The sequence below is a fragment of the Akebia trifoliata genome, chromosome 14 (assembly GCF_017979445.1).
Source record: "Akebia trifoliata isolate Shusen 1 chromosome 14, ASM1797944v1, whole genome shotgun sequence".
Lineage (NCBI taxonomy): Eukaryota > Viridiplantae > Streptophyta > Magnoliopsida > Ranunculales > Lardizabalaceae > Akebia > Akebia trifoliata.
In genome coordinates, this window is record NC_141388.1 from 29,987,426 (window position 1) to 30,004,720 (window position 17,295).

General features: G+C 32.5%; 1 protein-coding gene across 4 annotated transcripts; it reads right to left on the bottom strand.

Moving 5' to 3' along the window:
- Positions 1-440: 440 nt before the first annotated feature.
- Positions 441-8,645, bottom strand: QPT (quinolinate phoshoribosyltransferase). 4 transcript variants are annotated; one of them, XR_015172032.1, is made up of 11 exons: positions 8,275-8,477; positions 8,035-8,180; positions 6,691-6,824; positions 6,534-6,597; positions 6,362-6,444; positions 5,148-5,231; positions 4,878-5,030; positions 3,529-3,705; positions 2,384-2,451; positions 943-1,130; positions 441-458 (listed from the first exon to the last, which is right to left on the bottom strand). XR_015172032.1 is itself a non-coding variant. In XM_086423564.1 (11 exons), the coding sequence occupies exons 3-11, from the start codon at positions 8,165-8,167 to the stop codon at positions 1,034-1,036; spliced, it is 993 nt and encodes a 330-aa protein (XP_086279690.1). In that variant the 5' UTR covers positions 8,168-8,180; positions 8,334-8,405; positions 8,492-8,645; the 3' UTR covers positions 717-1,033. The 4 variants fall into 4 exon arrangements, 3 of the variants coding, with proteins under 3 accessions (XP_086279690.1, XP_086279689.1, XP_086279691.1); XM_086423564.1 differs by lacking the exon at positions 441-458 and adding an exon at positions 8,492-8,645 and having other exon boundaries at positions 717-1,130; positions 8,334-8,405; XM_086423563.1 differs by lacking the exon at positions 441-458 and adding an exon at positions 8,492-8,645 and having other exon boundaries at positions 717-1,130; positions 8,275-8,405.
- Positions 8,646-17,295: the final 8,650 nt, after the last annotated feature.

The window sequence follows — 17,295 nt, forward strand, 5'->3', positions numbered from 1 at the left end:
TCAACTGCACAATTGGATGGTTTAGGGTCTTTCTTTTTATTCAAGTCCAATTGGCCAAGAGGAAAGGAACATCAGTGAGCATAGCAGGCAGTGTTGTCACACATTCGCATATTCTACAGTCACATACCCCAAATTATGCTATCTGTCAATATGCAAAGACATTTTTTTCAAATTTTTTTTTTCTTGCAACATATGCGATGACATTTTTTTTTCAAATATTTTTTCTTGCAGCATATGCCACCGCATATGCGAACAGCATGTACTGGTCACATATGTTGTTTAACAACATTGATAGCAAGTCCAGACCAATTGACCGACTGACATAGTCCAGTTGAAGCACCTCCACGTTGCATATTGGGGTCCTGGAGTGGGCCATGCTTGGTGATTTCTTGGTGGCCTTTCTCTTCGATAGAGTCCATTCAGGTGGCTTATCTTGAAAGCTACTACTTGCAGATCACCTAGAAATGATTGAACCCCCATCACTTAAAAATTCCCCCTTACACAAAAATTGTGAACTTTTGTTCGTTCATAAAAATAAGAATTGTGATAAACTAACGCTCTTTTTTGTACGATCTTTGACCAAACAGTTCAGAGAACCATAAATCTTTGTCCTTGTGTATCCCAAAGCAAAGGATCTAAGGTTCTGTGAAGGGAGCGTAAAAAAAAAGAGCTTCAAAACACTCACACACGCACCCACACCTACACAGAGAGACCACTGGCATGCAACCGCACACAGCACACTATATATAATAAGAGAAAACAATCATCCATGCCTTATCTCAAAATTTGGAGACATTAGTATTAATCCTTACTCACAAAATCTTGAGTCACGGCTTCATTTAAAAAATAAAAATAAAAATTACATTTGTTTATTAATTTATTTAATGTTTAAGAAAGTAACAGTGTGCTTAAGGAGCCACTTATCAAAGAAGTATTTCTTACCCATTTAACTGTTTGTGATGGGTTCAGTACTGTCGATGTGATCACCACTGATTGAAAGAAGAAAAAAGGGGGGGAGTTTCCAAAAATTAGATCAAGCTCGCTTTGTTCGCCTTCCAACTTGAAGAGCAAGCTCTGTATCAATTTTGAGCGAGATATCAAGTGCCTTCACAGAATGTGTCAATGCACCACTGCATAAAAAAAACACATGGATATGGTTCATTAAACAAAGAAGATAGAATTATAAGTTAGTTATCTAATTATTAAACGAAAGTAAAATATGTTGGTGTAACCAAGAAATTTGAAAAACTGGAAAAATGAGAATAGTTTCCAAGAACCCATAATAAATGTTCTATAGGTCCACTCCGGTAATGTTGGGTTGGTCATGTAAAGTTGAACTAAATATACATAAAAGTCTCAATCGATATAGAGATAAAGTAGTAAATTTAGAAACTATGGACGTATTGTAGGAAATTGGGTCGAGGAACAACGATAACAATCCGGAAAAATATGCTAATCGTAAATAAGGAGAGAACACAACAATTTACATGGAATGGCAAGATTGCCTACGTCTACAGGCGATGATGAGATCCTCTCATGATTTCCATGAAAGACAGGGTTACAACTCATTTTCTCTCAGAAAAAAATTGAAAATCCCTCACAAAAACCCCAAAACAAGTTTCATATAATTTATAGCCTGTACAAAGGCAAATTGTTCTGACAGAATATAAGTCACCTTGATACAGGTGTATAGTCCATTTCAGTAAATATGATACCACAGACAGAATACAAGTCACAAACATAACACATATTATGTGAGTTATGGGAAAGGTGAAAACATAATAGACCCATCTCTAAATAAAATACCACCAAATTTGATTGCTGTTGATATTTAAAAAAAATGATAAACTAAGTATTAAAACATAAACCATAACTTATCATCCTATAACAATTGATCATTTGAAGTAGTAAGACCAATATTACTCAGTACATGCTAACATATAAGATTTTTGGTAGTTTATAAGTATGGTGGGGTATTGGTGATATTACCACACACAGACTTTACCACCTCACCATGATGGCATATCTTAATTGTGCATAATCATGTCATTTAATAAGTATATATAATAAAAGTGAAAAAAAATGGATCTTACCAACCGAGGAAGTTATAAATCATAAAACCACATGAATACATATTCTACGGGGTCTCCTATTTTTATTAATTTTTTAAATATGGACCAGACTTTGATCTCATATATCACGATTTACTTCAAAACCCTCTTAGTCTTGTTTTAGGTGTATTGGATCACACTAGTTCAACCCAAATTTCCTTCCATACAATACTATCAAATAACTTGAGTAAAGAAAATCGGATAATGTTTTCCTCTGATATAAATCTTTTGCATAATAATGAGATTCAATAAAATAAGGATTCGCTTTTTACCTAGAAATATAGGTTACCCCACTTTGTCCAATTTTGTGCACTGTTTCAAGAGTAACATTTCCCGATGCCTGTCATAAAATAGCAAAAGAATTAGCATCAATTCACAAGTTGAATTAAAATTAGATTTAAATACAAGAACCATAGGCTTGAAAGTAACATGATTTCAAGACATTGACACTACAGTTCTTCAATGACCACAAACCAATAACAGATCTCATCATTGAACATTATAATAAAATTGCATTCTAAGATAAGAAGCAATAGAAAATTCAGAGGCATTGCAAGAACGATCAGGAAAGCCTGCAAAAACTCAGTCTGCTTTTTTTTTTTTCCTACTGACAGATATGATCCCTTTTGTCTCAAATGTTTGTGCACTATCGACTTACAAAATAAATGGGCTCAAGTCAAACTTCCAGGCACAATTAAATTGTCTGTTCTCTTTGCAGAAAAATAAAATAAATAAATAAAGAGATCTGCTATTGCCACACCAACTTTTACTAAGAGCACCCCAAGATGTTTGTTAATTCTTTGGTGATTTCATGGGATTGGGGTGCTCTTAACAAAAGTTGGCCTGGCAATAGAATCTCCCTAAATAAAATTGACTGGAAATGAGACACCCTAAGCACAGCCAAAGTCTAAAATCTCATCTCAAGGCAATGTCTCAGTCAGGTGAAAACCCGATACGGTCTCACAGCCAAAACATTTCAAGACAATCTAAAACATTCTTGAAACATTGAATGTTTCTGGGTCAATGTTTCATTCCGGTGTTTGCCAAACCGCAATGTTCCACTAAATTCCATGTGGACAACAAGTTCCACAACTTGACGAAAAAGATTAAATTCTTTGAACGAAACTTTGAACCACGGGGACAACAAGTTTCAAAACTTGACGAAAAAGATTAGATTCGTCCGAAACAGAACAAAACTTTGAACCATGTGGACAAAAAGTTTCACAACTTGTCGAAAAAGATTAAATTCTTAAAATGACAGCCAATATAAAATGCAAGAGAGAATAAAGAAATGATACAAAGGAAATTGATTAATATGATCGATATATGATAAAAGTAGAAAACAACAATATTTCTAACAAGATCTTGCATATACCTTTATCTATAGAAAATATGAAAAATAGCGATTAAGAATTACCTCAGTCTCAAATCTTCCATTTATCAATTCAACAGCTTCTTTAAGCATGGATACATCCACATCTCCATTTGGTAGGGGGACAACCATATTGTCTAACATTATCCGCGTTAATGAAGTTTTCTTCTCAGATGTATAATTTAATACCTCCTTCACTTCCTCCAATGTCCTGGTCTCGATCTGATAAAGAATTGTTCATTAAATACGACTCACTACTGCTGTTAGAGACATGTCAGAGAGAGGAAACATATTGAAACACGAGTCCAGAGTCCAAATAAATACCAGTAATCGTATCAAGCAATTAAGAAATTGGATTTCGTAGTCAAGTTTGAATTAATTTATCTTTCCTGGACTATGATATCCAGATGCTTCAATAAGCCCAAATATCTGTATGGACACATGATAAAGATCCTAGTACTGTTGAGTATATATTTTCCTCCACTCTAGGGTGTGTCATACCCAGTTAAGCCCCAGGACCCTCTCATACCAGTAGTTCTCCCCCTCTCCAACAAATCGGCCTTTTGGAGTAGTTGGTTGGTTGAAATGGTATCAAAGCGCTAGGTTCAAATAGGTCACGGGTTTGAGTCTTTCCACCCTTATGGGTGAGGGGAAGTGTTGAGTATATATTTACCTCCACTCTCGGGTGTGTCATACCCCAATTAATCCATGTGGCCCTCTTATATTCATAGTTCTCCCCCTTTCTAACCGATTGGTCTTTTGGAGTAGTTGATTGGTTGACATGGTATCAGAGCGCTAGGTTCGTATAAGTTACGGGTTCATTTCTTTCCACCCTTAAGGATGAGGGGGAGTGTTGAGTATATATTTTCCTCCACTCTTATGTGTGTCATACCCCAATTAATGCCCGTGACCCTCTTATATTCATAGTTCTCCCTCTTTCTAACAGATCGGTCTTTTAGAGTAATTGGTTGGTTAACAAGTACCAGGTACTTCGAAATTTACATAAATAGTTATTTTCTTGGCTCCTTAAATTTCCTTTTTTTCTCAACAAAATACTAAAAAATGTAATTTATTTCTGAAAAATAGAAGTAGAAGCTAAAGCATTTTATCAACATTGGGAGGGACCCATATCGGTATCTATATCTTGTGTTTCGGGAAAGGAAGGCAAATAATCCTGTTTCACCATGAATGTCTGTATCCTAGTATCTTAGGCCCCATTTGGATAGAAAGTATAAAGTAGCTAGGAAGAAAGTAACTTAAGGAGAAAGTAACTTCTAAAATGTAGAAAATAGTTTCTGTTTGCTTTTTAAAAAGTTTGGATTTTTACATTTTTAAGTGTATCCAAATGGGCTCTTAGTCTGTCGAAACTTTACACTATAAGTCAAGCATTCTACCTCAAACCCCATTTGAAGATTCCTTTGCTCCAAAAACTGGTCCACTGATTTGATGGCATTTGTGACACCCCCTGCTATTGAGATATGATTATCTTTTACCATCACCATATCGAACAAACCCAACCTGTGGTTCTTCCCTCCACCAATCAATACCTGCCAAGAAGATTCAGAAAAAAAAAGGGGGGGGGGGGGGGGGGGGGGTGGCTGTTAAAGAAATGCAAAATGAAAGGAAATTTGAAGAACATCACAAGTAAGAGACGTGATTATCACCGCCCACTTATCCACCAAACGTAAACCTGGAGCAGTTTTCCGTGTTTCTAAAATGCATGCAGGTTTTGCAGCATCTGCCATTTCCTGCAGGAAACATGAATTTGTCAATCTCATCCAAGCATAGATGAGCATAGTTATCCCAAAACAACTTAAAAATTAGAATTAGTCAAATTTGGCGGAACCAAGAATTCTAAGGATGCTTAGCTGCAACAAAGATGCAAATAACAAGACGAGGTTAATAACGATCGAGTTTGGGCTATACTTTTCAGGCCCGATTAAAAACCAACCCATTTAAGGCTCAGCTTGCTTAATTGACACGTCTAGTGCGGCATTTCAATGGCCTAAAGCATGAAGCATAAAATAGAGACGGTGGTTAAAGTAAAAAAAACATAAAATCAAATCAAATTTTTTAAGCTATTATAACTTGCCACCACTATAAAAGGAATAGAAGAGCAAAGCATCTTTTCAAAGCCTCAATGGATGATAGTATACCTCATGAGCATACACTTTTTTAATAATACATGGAGCTTTTCACTGTAAAAGTTCCCGAAGATGTTGAGCTGGAAGAGAGCAGCAAGCCTTGAAGTGTAAGGCTCAAACGCTTTTTAAAACATTGGTTGTTTATGGTTCCCAAACTTCTTGCATCAATCATATTCATATTGCTCTAAATATACGTAAATATGTATTTATGTCATTAATGTGGGTGGATATATGGTTCAAGTTATGTAGAACATAACCACGGCCTTTAAGCATCTACAAATGTGATACATAAAAAAATAAAAAAGAGAGGAAAAGATCAAATTGGAACTTATCTAAGAGATAATGTAAGCCAAAATACACCAATGATATGGTCTCCAAATCTTGGAAAGCCTCACTTCATTGGTTTCTCATATTTCCCAACACCCCATAATAATACAATGGGATATATTGACGGTTAAGAACCACCAAGATCCTTTTTATGTAGAACTTTATGGAGAATATCTTAGAAGGGAATCACCAAATTTTGGCTCCTAACCCCCACATAAGCAACACAAGCACAACAGAAGTCACCTAAAATAATAAGGATTACTTTGGATTCTATTTCTGCAAACTTTCTTCCAATTATCCCTTAACTTGTTTGCTTCACCTTTTGTTTTCAGCCAAATGATTCACATAAGATCCATTGCACCCAATATCCAAGTCCAGAATTAAAGATGATATGAGAAGAAACACACCTTGGTTAATGTTGCTATACCACTCATCCTCTGCATAAAATTGAGCACAACCCTTTCAGCCACAACAATATTATGTGCTCGTCCTGCATATTTCAACAGAAATTACTACTTAAGAGTTCATAAAAAAAAAACAAAAATCATTTAAAACTTGAATTCCATACATGATCCGTACCGTATACTTTGCCAAACTGCATTCCTTTATAAATATAGTCTCCATCCTTCTGAGACCACTCGACCTAACATCACAAATTAGGTCAAAATTAGTCGGAAATACTACTTGGCATTAAAAACATGTAGACAATTCCAAATCCAAAAAGCTTTGTGTATACCTTCAATGAAGGATCAACCTCATTAAATATCATCTCTGCAAGAGCTATTCCTGCAATGACGCCATTCTCCTTTGCTAAGAATTGAGCTTCCACTTCCATATCAGTCGGAACAGTGGCCATACAAGTCACATCTCCTACAATCAAATCGATTGATAAATACTAAAAATTGTAGTCAAGAGCATAGTTTAAAATATTGTATTGTTTCGGAATGTATCGGCCAATACATACCATTTTATTCGAACATTCCAACATGAAAAATGCTGATAATTAAAGTTTTGATGGTTATTTTGGAATATGGAAATTTGTCTTGGAATGTTCTGATTTGTCTACGAATGTTTGAACTAAGACATTCAGATGACCGAAACATAATAAAATCAAATCAGAAATCAGAAAGAAATGACAAACTAGAAACATATGTCTAGGGTAATCATATTCATCTCCATTTTTTATGAATATTTGATGTATACTCCCAGGTTTTCAAACTGATGATATACCCTTGACCTCGGACTTCTTTAATAGATCAATCAAAATGACCTAAATGTCCTCGTTGTCAACCTCTAGCCTTACCTGCCATATGCAACTTCTAGGGGTAAAAATTGTTACATTTATCTTTAACCTTGAGATTCTTTCTCCTTCAAACTTATGAACAAGATAAGATTTTGGGAGAAAATGACAGATTTATAAGTGCGTTTCGGCATGAAAAAATATGATATATTTGACAAAAGTAGTTGTAAGTCATTTAAAAACCTAAAACATGTTTTATTCTTTCCTCTTTTTTTCTAATATTTATCCTTAGAATGCTGATTTTTATGAGGGTCCTGAAGCCTTCAAAAAATTTCCGAATGTTCTGTTTTGTTTCAGTGAATGTTACAAAATTTTAAGAGATTTTTTTTATCAACTCGTGGGGGAGATAGATCTCGAAATTACTAGGACAATACACATTCCAAAATATTTACCAAATCACATTTTTTTTTTTAATGTTGTGGCAAATGTTTAATTTTTTACAACAGTGTTTTTGCACTAAAATACCCGAAATACCCCTTATCCCTATGTACTTACAGTGGGGGCAAAATCGGTATTTCACTCTCAACTTCTTTGTAAATAGTTTGGAATGTGTGCCCGTAAACAAGATGATTGGGTTAACTTCGCCAAATTGTAACGATATGGATATATTCTTTATTTTTGTGAAAGATTACAAAAATATAAGTTTATATCAATCCAGACATAAACATAATCAAATCAAATCATAAAAAATAAAATTAAAATTAAAAAGACAGGATGGAAGAACAACTAGATTACAGAAATGAAATAAAATTAGAAACCAAAGATCGAAGAACTAATCACCTCGATCACCAGCATCTTCAGCTAGGGCTAGTTTGATAACGACGTTGAGATCATAAGTAGGGTGAGAAGGAGGTTTAACTGCCATAGTTTCCAACGCAATTCTAGGGTTTTTGGTTTCGATTGATGCTGACATTTTGATAATCCGCCTATAAAATTAACAATAAAACATAATAAATTAAACAAAAATAAATAAATAAAAGCTACAAAAAAAAATTAAAATTAAAATTAAAATGAAGAAACCTGGAGTTTGAGAACAAATGAGGAGAAAGAGAATAGAATTTAGCGAAAGAACAATTAACCCCAAACATCGGTGACTGAAGCTCTTAAAATGCTATTCGTTTCTCTTTCGTGAATCGTGATTAATTAATTAGCTACAATTGATCAAATAACACATCAGCCTTATTCATGGTTTTTGAAAACTTCTCTCTAAAAAACATGAAAATGGATGGTTGATTACCTAATATGAAAAAAAGAGATTCTATTGCCACACCAACTTTTTGCAAAAAGCTTCCCAATTTGTACAAAATCACCAAAGAATAAGCGGTAGAGGATCCTCTGTGTTGCGGTACTTTTGTCCAGACTCCAGAGTTCCCCGTACTTATATGTCTAGAAGCGAGTCCGACTAGCCTTACTAATTACTAATTTAGTGAGGATTTTAACCTTACCAAGGGTCACATTATGGGATGCATGTAGAGGATAAAATTCTATCAACTTTGAAAAAAAAAAAATAAATAAAAATAAAAAATAATTACATTTCATGGTTGAATTTTAATTTTAATTTCGGGAGTTAGTGAAAGTTGGGTAGTTCAGCCCATTTTTAAAATCTTGAGACGAACGACAAAAAAATATTTTGAATTTTTATTTTTGTATCTGAATTTTTTCATGGTTATAATATTTTTGAAATACTGAAACTACACATTTTTCTTCTTCCTTACATACTTAGGTTTTCCAACTGCGATTCTAATCATTTTCAACGATTTTTTTTTATCATGAATGATAAATGGAAATGATATACTTCTCATTTTGAACTTTTAAATAATTTTTTTTTTATTTCGACAATTTATAACAAAAAATGAAATTAAGATTTTTCAATACTTTTACTTCTTTTTTGGATCAAAATTGATCAAGGATGATTCTTTTGTTTTGAAATCATCTGCATATGTCATTATGTCAAATTTTAAGTCGATCTTTCCATGTATTTTAGTTGAAAAAACTTGAAAAATAAAATTCGGATAAATTTTACAATGCCAAGGTCGGCAATTTTTTTTTTTTTAAGTTCAATATTCCTATTGTCGAGGTTGACAATTTTTTTTTAATTATTGTCAAACTTGACAATAATTAAAACTAGTGAGGTCAACAATAAATAAAACTACTGAGGTCGACAATAATTTAAAAAAAAAATCTCATCCTCAACAATAAAAATACTTAACTTAAAAAAAATCGTCAACCTCAGCATTGTAAAATTTATTCGATTTCATTTTTTTGAGTTTTTCAACTAAAATACATAGAAAGATCAACTTAAAACTTGACATAACGACTTGTGGAGTTGATTTCAAACCAAAAGAACTATCCTTGATCGGTTTTGATATTTAAAAAAAAAAAAAAAAACTGAAGTAAATGTATGTAAAAAAACCCTTAAAATGACTTCTTCTTCCTTCTCAAATCATTTTCATCATAATGGAGTCTCCAAAACTCAATCGAGATGCCAGAAATCCAATTTTTGAGATGAAAATGGTCAGATTTAATGGTTAGGGCAATTTCGACATTTCAATCGTGAAAAATGTCTAGAGTGGAGATTCAGGGACTGATTAGGAAAGAGGGATTTATTAAATGGACTATTTAGTTCACCCCTAAAAGGCAATGACTAATTAGAAAGAAAAGTTAGTGCCATAGACCATTAAGTAATTTTCCCTAATTCATTTGAGCAAAATGGTATATAGTAAGGCTTAAAATCGTACTAAGTTAGTAAGGAAAATCTTTGTAAAATCCCGAGTTTTCAATTCGTATCTCGAAGGATATAAATAATGAAATTTTGATAAAATCCTAAAAGTGGGATTTAGGGATAAAACTTTAGGATATTTCTGGTCATTTTTAATGGAATCTGATCTCACCATTGGATTCAAAATGATCGAAAAACCTATTTTAGCCTATACGCACGCTCAAATGCGAGTTCGAATAGAAAAATTACAAAATCCTCGATTACCGAGTCGGATCAGGCTAAAATAATTACTTTTTGCTAGAGTAGGAATTTTTAAAATTTGATCATATCATTGGGTTCGTAACAAAAAAGTATTGAATATGGACTATTTATTTTTCATTTTTTGAGATTAGGAAGTCGAATTATCGTCAAAAACGAAAACGATATCAATTTTAGGGTCCCACTAGGCTAAAAATGTAAATTTTTGTTAGAGATAAAATTTATAGAAATTGATCACACCATTAGATCCGAAATGAAAAATTAGACAAAATAAAGTATTCATTCGTCACTTTTAGAGTCCGGATGGTCAAGTTATTGTCGATCGAAATAATAAACAAAATACCAATTTCATCCCAAGATTTATATAAATAAATTTTTTTAATTTTTTTCACTATTCATCGTTTTAAACCAACCAAAACTAGCTAACTATTTTTTTTTTCTTCAAAACTTCAAACTTAGATTCGTTGTAAACGCCTTTAATGACCGACGTAGAATGAAAAAATGTCCGCAACCTCGACATTTATAAAATCCATTCAAGATCTCTTCGTTTCATCTTCTCTTTCACCCCATATCGTAAAAAATCATCTGTATATATATACGGGGGTTTTGAAACTTCGACCTCAGATTTCATTAGTTTCAAGGCCAAATCGTCCTCCGCCACAGAAAGGAGAAAGGACGACAGCATCAAGATCTTTGAAACCACCGGATCAGATTCAAAAATCAGCCACTTCGAAGTCTTATATATCTCAATTTTTGCATCGTTCGTCTCGATTTTCATGCACGCATTTTAATCCTTTCACACAGAGATAGTAAGGAACTCTCAATTTCTATTAGTAATCGTAGATTATGAAAATTACATTTAAAATTTTATTAAAAATTTGTGATGTGTTTCCAAAAATATAGAATTCAATTGGTTATTTTAAATTCACGCCAAAACTTACATATTTGATATGTTTAATTGTATTTTATAACAAATTATATGTGACTAGGATATTTCACCGGGTTATTTTTGTTAGTTGGGTTATGTACACCACTCGGACCCCGTTTTGATATAAATTTTGTATTTTTTTAATGTTATTGATAAAAATAAATTTCATAGTTGGAAAAATGATTTAATATTCAATAAACTCATATTGAGTTGATAAATATCAGAAAGTGGATATCTTGTTTGAGAGATTGAAAACTGTAAAAATCAGAAAAATGGAAAAAGGGTATGAAATGGTAAAATGTCAGAGTCACACCCAAGGGATTATGTCTGTATTTTACATTATTGTGTTGTGTGTAGGTTAGTGAACGGATATCTAGGGATAATGTTACTGGTTGCATATTTATTTACTTTCTGTTAGCGCGAGGTGTTGTTTACGTTTCTGTTTCGTTATTTATTTTAGGCCAGGTGGTCACACTTGCATAGTAGAAAATTAGATATTCATTCTTAACCTTGTATTGTTAATTTCTCTTTTGTTTTCAAATGAAAATAATATATATATGTAGCTATTTTATGAGTTGTTAAAGAGTCTGTGAATGCCTAAAGGGATAGTGTGTTATATCATCCGGAGTGGTGTACTATCCTAGGATGTACGGTAGGGACCACCAAGCTTATATATGGTATGGGACGCATATGAGAGTGGAGTCACAACTGGAATCCGGATTTATTCCTCTCTATCTTTACCAGTGAACTTGCAATGTAAAGGTGGTCATATACGAATGGTTTGTATATTTGGGAATCACATGCATGCCTGATAGGCATAGACAAGTGATCACTAACAATCTATAATAGTCGAACGTTCTGACACATCGAAAAATAAAATCACATTAAGCTTATAAAATGTAATGACTAATTTCTAATATAAAATAAATAAAGATTATTTTTATCAGGTGGAGGTATTGAAAATCTATTTGCAAGGTCAGAAATGGTCTCCATTAAGATCCGTGAATCATGTGCCACTCCTTCCCAACCAGCTTGGACGTACGTGAAAATCATATCAAAATTACAAATAGTCATAACATTTTAGATAGCATTCGAATTTTCTTCTTCCTCTTTAAGGTATTTGTTTATCTGCTGGAAATACGCGTGGATGAGTGTTCCATCAAACGTATCAATTGCCCCATTCACAATTTAATAACACCAATGTTAGTTATTTAATGGTATATATATAATTATTATGTAATCTCTTATATAAAATATACCTTGAATATTTTTCTAAGACGTCTGTGACTTCTAATTTCCTCCATGGATCCGTCAAGAAATGAAACAATAATCATTTCTTTTGAAAAGAGTAACATTGCAATTAACACTTTATGAAAGTATTTGTGGATGGTTTGCAATGAATGCTGAAATCGAGTTTTAACTAATCAATACCTACAATTATGACCTATTACAATAAGAAATATTGTAATCATCTTTGATATTCTAACATGTCGACTATCTTGAAACCATCATCGATCTTCAAATAAATGACAAAGACTAATGAATGCACTCTTCTCCATCCTTAATAATTCATAACAATTTGAAGAAGGTTTATCTAGAAGTTCATTCATAAATTATGCACTAGATAGTGAGGATACATTCACAGGTTCACGTGTGATAGATAATCGCTTCAGACTTTCCAATAATAACATCATTATTACTAATAATATTTTCCTTCCTTGTGGTGTCATAAGCATTGGATGCACAGCTGTTTCCAAATAAGAATACAAAATATAATACGAACACAATCCACCAACAAAATTTTATAATAAAAATATATTCATCCACCAACAAAATATTTCCATCAATCAACAAAATATTATATAAGTAAAAAACATCTATCACAAAATTTAATACATAACTCATACTCATAAAAAACATTGTACCAGATAATAATGTTCATATAAAGTTCATTCATAAAAGTAACATAGTTCATTTAAACAAAACTATTTAACCAAGACAACCGTTCATCTTCTTTATCCAATACCATCCATGTTTCACGATACTCTTTCGATTTGACAAACGTGTTGAGCGCAAGATTATAAAGATGACTCCCCTTCTCCAAATTAGTCATTTGTTTCAATATCTTAATACAATCCGGAACAGACGGACCATTGTCAGGTTCTTTTTCAAGTACAGTGATAAGGGACTGTACAGTACTTTGTAACTCAACAAAATCATTATTTTTTCGACGTTTACTGGTTGAAGAACTACGAGCAAATTCTTGATGATCTTGACTTGCATCTTGGGTATTTGGAGCAATGGGTATGGTCATTTCCTCTTCATCGTTAAATGCATTCAAATTTTGTGCACTATCATCTTTTAAATTTGTAGATGCAACGGAATCTACAGGCAATCCTGTTCGATGTGGACCCCATCCACTGTTTCTCTCTGTCAAGGTATACTCAAACAAAATAGCTAACTTCTTTACATCCTTCAATGAATTTGTACGAAATTATTTTGTAATAGGGTATTTTTATGACATGAAATGTATTTAGCCTAATTAGAATGTTTCATCCACATTTTGAAAGAAAAATAGAAAAAAAATAATTTTGAAATTTGCCTTAATGAAGTCGTCCCATTTATCATCCGGCCAATCGAAGGTATCCGTTTCAGCATTGTATCCATGACCAGTGGTGATCGTAAGTTTCACCCAAACACCGTAGAGCCTTTTTAGATAATCTCATTCATTCTTTAGTTGTCGTTGAGTCAATTCTTCTTTTGTAATATTCTTTATCTCAGTAATTATCCTTATCCAGCAATGGGATTTCAAGCTCCCTCCTGACATCCCACCTTGATTGACTTCTTCAATGCAAAGATTGATAAACAAATTCTTAAGTTCTGTTGTCCAATTTGCTCTTTTTTCTTTATGAGGCATATCTAGTCAATAACAAACATTTCAAATGTTTGATTAAACAAAAAAAAATATCACTCTAGTAACTAAGACACAAATAAAACATAAGAGATGAAAGAAATAGATTATGATATAATAAGAGATGAAAGAAATAGAGTATGATATAACAGTAAACCATATTGACCAATGACATGACTATAAAAGGGCGTTTGTTTAGACTATATTTGTTGAGTCAGCTCAAACTAGAAATGAACTTATGCTAATAAATGGAAAAACCTTATTCCTTAAACCTATAAAATAATTTAGGGTAATACATCAAACAAGTTGATTGCTAATGAAACAAATAAGAAACATAAGAGTTTTAGCAAGTTTTTTTATTTAACCAACCTTTAACAAATCACAAATCTTATTGCTTTAACACCCACAATGGTTTCTCATATGTAACAACCCATTCCCTATTATGGTTTCCCATATGTAACAGCCCTTTAGTATTTTAAATTAAATTTTTTATTAAAAAAATAAATTATCCTTCCTATTATTGGAACCACTAAACCTTATTAATATGACGTGATACTTCGATGCATGTTGCATACATCACAAGAGCATCCAAGATCTTCTAATGACAACCTTTACCCTTCTGAAAATGTTTTACTTTTGCATGATATGTAAGCATCCACATTACATATTCATGTACTTTAAATTAGATGTAACATTTATAAAGTCATGGTTGCTTATCAGAAAACACACAGAACATTAACTTGAAGTCATACTCAAAATCCATTTGAACTGATGGCAAACTAGCACAAACAAAAGCAACCTAACCACTTTTGTTGATATATATACATACTGCACCTAAATTTTTGTCTTGTCAAGTTTTTAAAGGATTTTAGGCACTTAAAAATACATGTCTGTGATTGCTAGTTTCTTACGGGTATATCACACCAAGTAAAATACGACATATAGGTTGAATAACAGTTGTTGGATTAGTTTGTATTCTATTTGACATATTAAACAAGTTTTCCATCATTTTGTTTGTCAAAAATCAAAAGTTTCCAAAAGTTAATTATTAGTTGCAATGATGGTTTTAGGATCTCATCTTGCACCAATCTCCTTAACATTTATTTTATCGTGGTTTATTCAAATTTCAGGGATTCCTTCAACATTTGAAACATTTAATTTCATTGAGAAGGATATCTTATCTGTAAAAGATTTAGAAGTGAAAGTAGATGTTAGAAATTAGTACACCCATCACATTTGATCTGGAACTCTCATTCTTGAATAAATTTGTTTTATTATTTGTTTAAATGGGTTGCACTAATACCTCCTTTACCTTGTATTTGAAGAAATATGATTTATTAGAATGACCTATAGTGTACTATTGCTTGTTTAATTATAATTTTTTATTCAAACTGTTTGATTTTGATTTCCTATCAAATTTGGAATTTGCATACAAACTGAAGGTCAAAAGCTATAAAGACATTACTTTCATTGGTGGGATTTTACTTTAGATGTAGAAACATACTTCATCCTAACACACACACAAACAGATATATATCTATATGACATTTGTATAAAAAAAAATAGGACAAAGGATTGCTCATTAGTTAATATGGAATTTCTTACATGATTATAATTCAAATCTCTTATGTAATCTCTAAAGATTTCTGTAAATTTCTTTGTTAGCTCTCATAATAAGTTTAAGAGATAAATTTGGGACAAGTGAAGAAAGATTAGAGTAACTTCAAAATGTCCAGCACCATTAGTTCCAGTAAAATAGCAAATAGAGGTATAGATATTGGTCACTCAATCCAATCCAATCCAATCCAACTCTTTATTTACTCCACAAAACCCTTCTCACTCATGAACTTGAGTTGCAGATGTTGTATCAAAATATTTCCTTCTTATAAGGAGGCAAGTAATCTTGGGTGGATGATCATGTGTATTATCAAGTGCACCCAACACAAAGTCAGGTCAATAGAGCGCAAAGCTCAGCCCATCGTCTTCCCCAACAACCAAAAACAAAAATAAAAACAAAAATAAACTTTCCTTGCTACATAATACATCAGAAAAGTCACAGTAGTCTCACATCTTGTGGGCATGGGCTAAGTGGTGTGCTTGGCTATTGTTGGTTCTTAATTTTTTGTTTTTGTTTTTGTTTTTTTGGTGTGTATATGTGCTCAAACAGGAAATTGAAACAACAAATAATACAGAATCATGTTGATTCATCTCAGATCGATGACTCTAGCAAGAAATTTTAGAAAATTAACAACCTAAAATTAGAAAATAAAATTCTCAGATTTTGCCAAACATAGAAAATAAACGAGATCGGACCCTAAATCTAACCAAAATGGTTAAAATATAATGGAGAAGACAGATCTGTATATTTAACAAACATCACAACAGATCAGTTTCCGAAGAACCAGATAGGAAATATTAGGGTTTTTGTTGAACGTACCTAACGATTTAGAGAGCTTCTGTATGAGAGCTTATTTTCGACGATGAACCTTTAACAACGATAAATCTCATTCGACGACGACGATAAACTTCGTTCGGCGACAGTGATGGGCTGTTGTTCAACGATGGATATCTCTTATTCGTAGATATTAGGGATTTGTTAAAAGATATTGGTTGTAATTTTTTTAAATCTAGAAGGACATACTTGTTCGCCCGGATATGTAACGGTGCTGAGCGCAAATAGTATTAAGCATTAAGTGAAAAAATTTCGCTTAAAATTTTGATATACTTTTCAGCATTTTTCACTGATTTTTTGATTATAAACAAACGCACTGATTTCAGAATATTACTGATGCTAAATTGTGTTCAGCATTAAGCGCTTATTTCAGCGTTAAACAAATGCCCCCTTAGTAACAAGTAAAATAAATGATATAATAAAATTTTAAGCGAAATAATATCTTTTAATGAGATATGAGATACTAACAATAAAAAAACAAGGTACTAACAAGCAAAAAATATGATATGAGCTAGAATAAATGTATGAAGTCTTACACCAACATATTAGTGTATGTGTAGCTTACACATTCCAAAATAAAGAGTATGATATGGCTGTAGAAAGTAATTCTTACTTATGTTGAAATAGTTCAAAAAATCCCAAAAATTACTGATGTTACTTAGTAGTTAAAACAAAGTAGTTTATTAAAGACATTAAAAGAAAGAGTAATTCTTAAAAGTTACGGTCAATCAATCGTCCGGAGACTGGGTAGAAGAGTCAGGTGGAATCGAGTA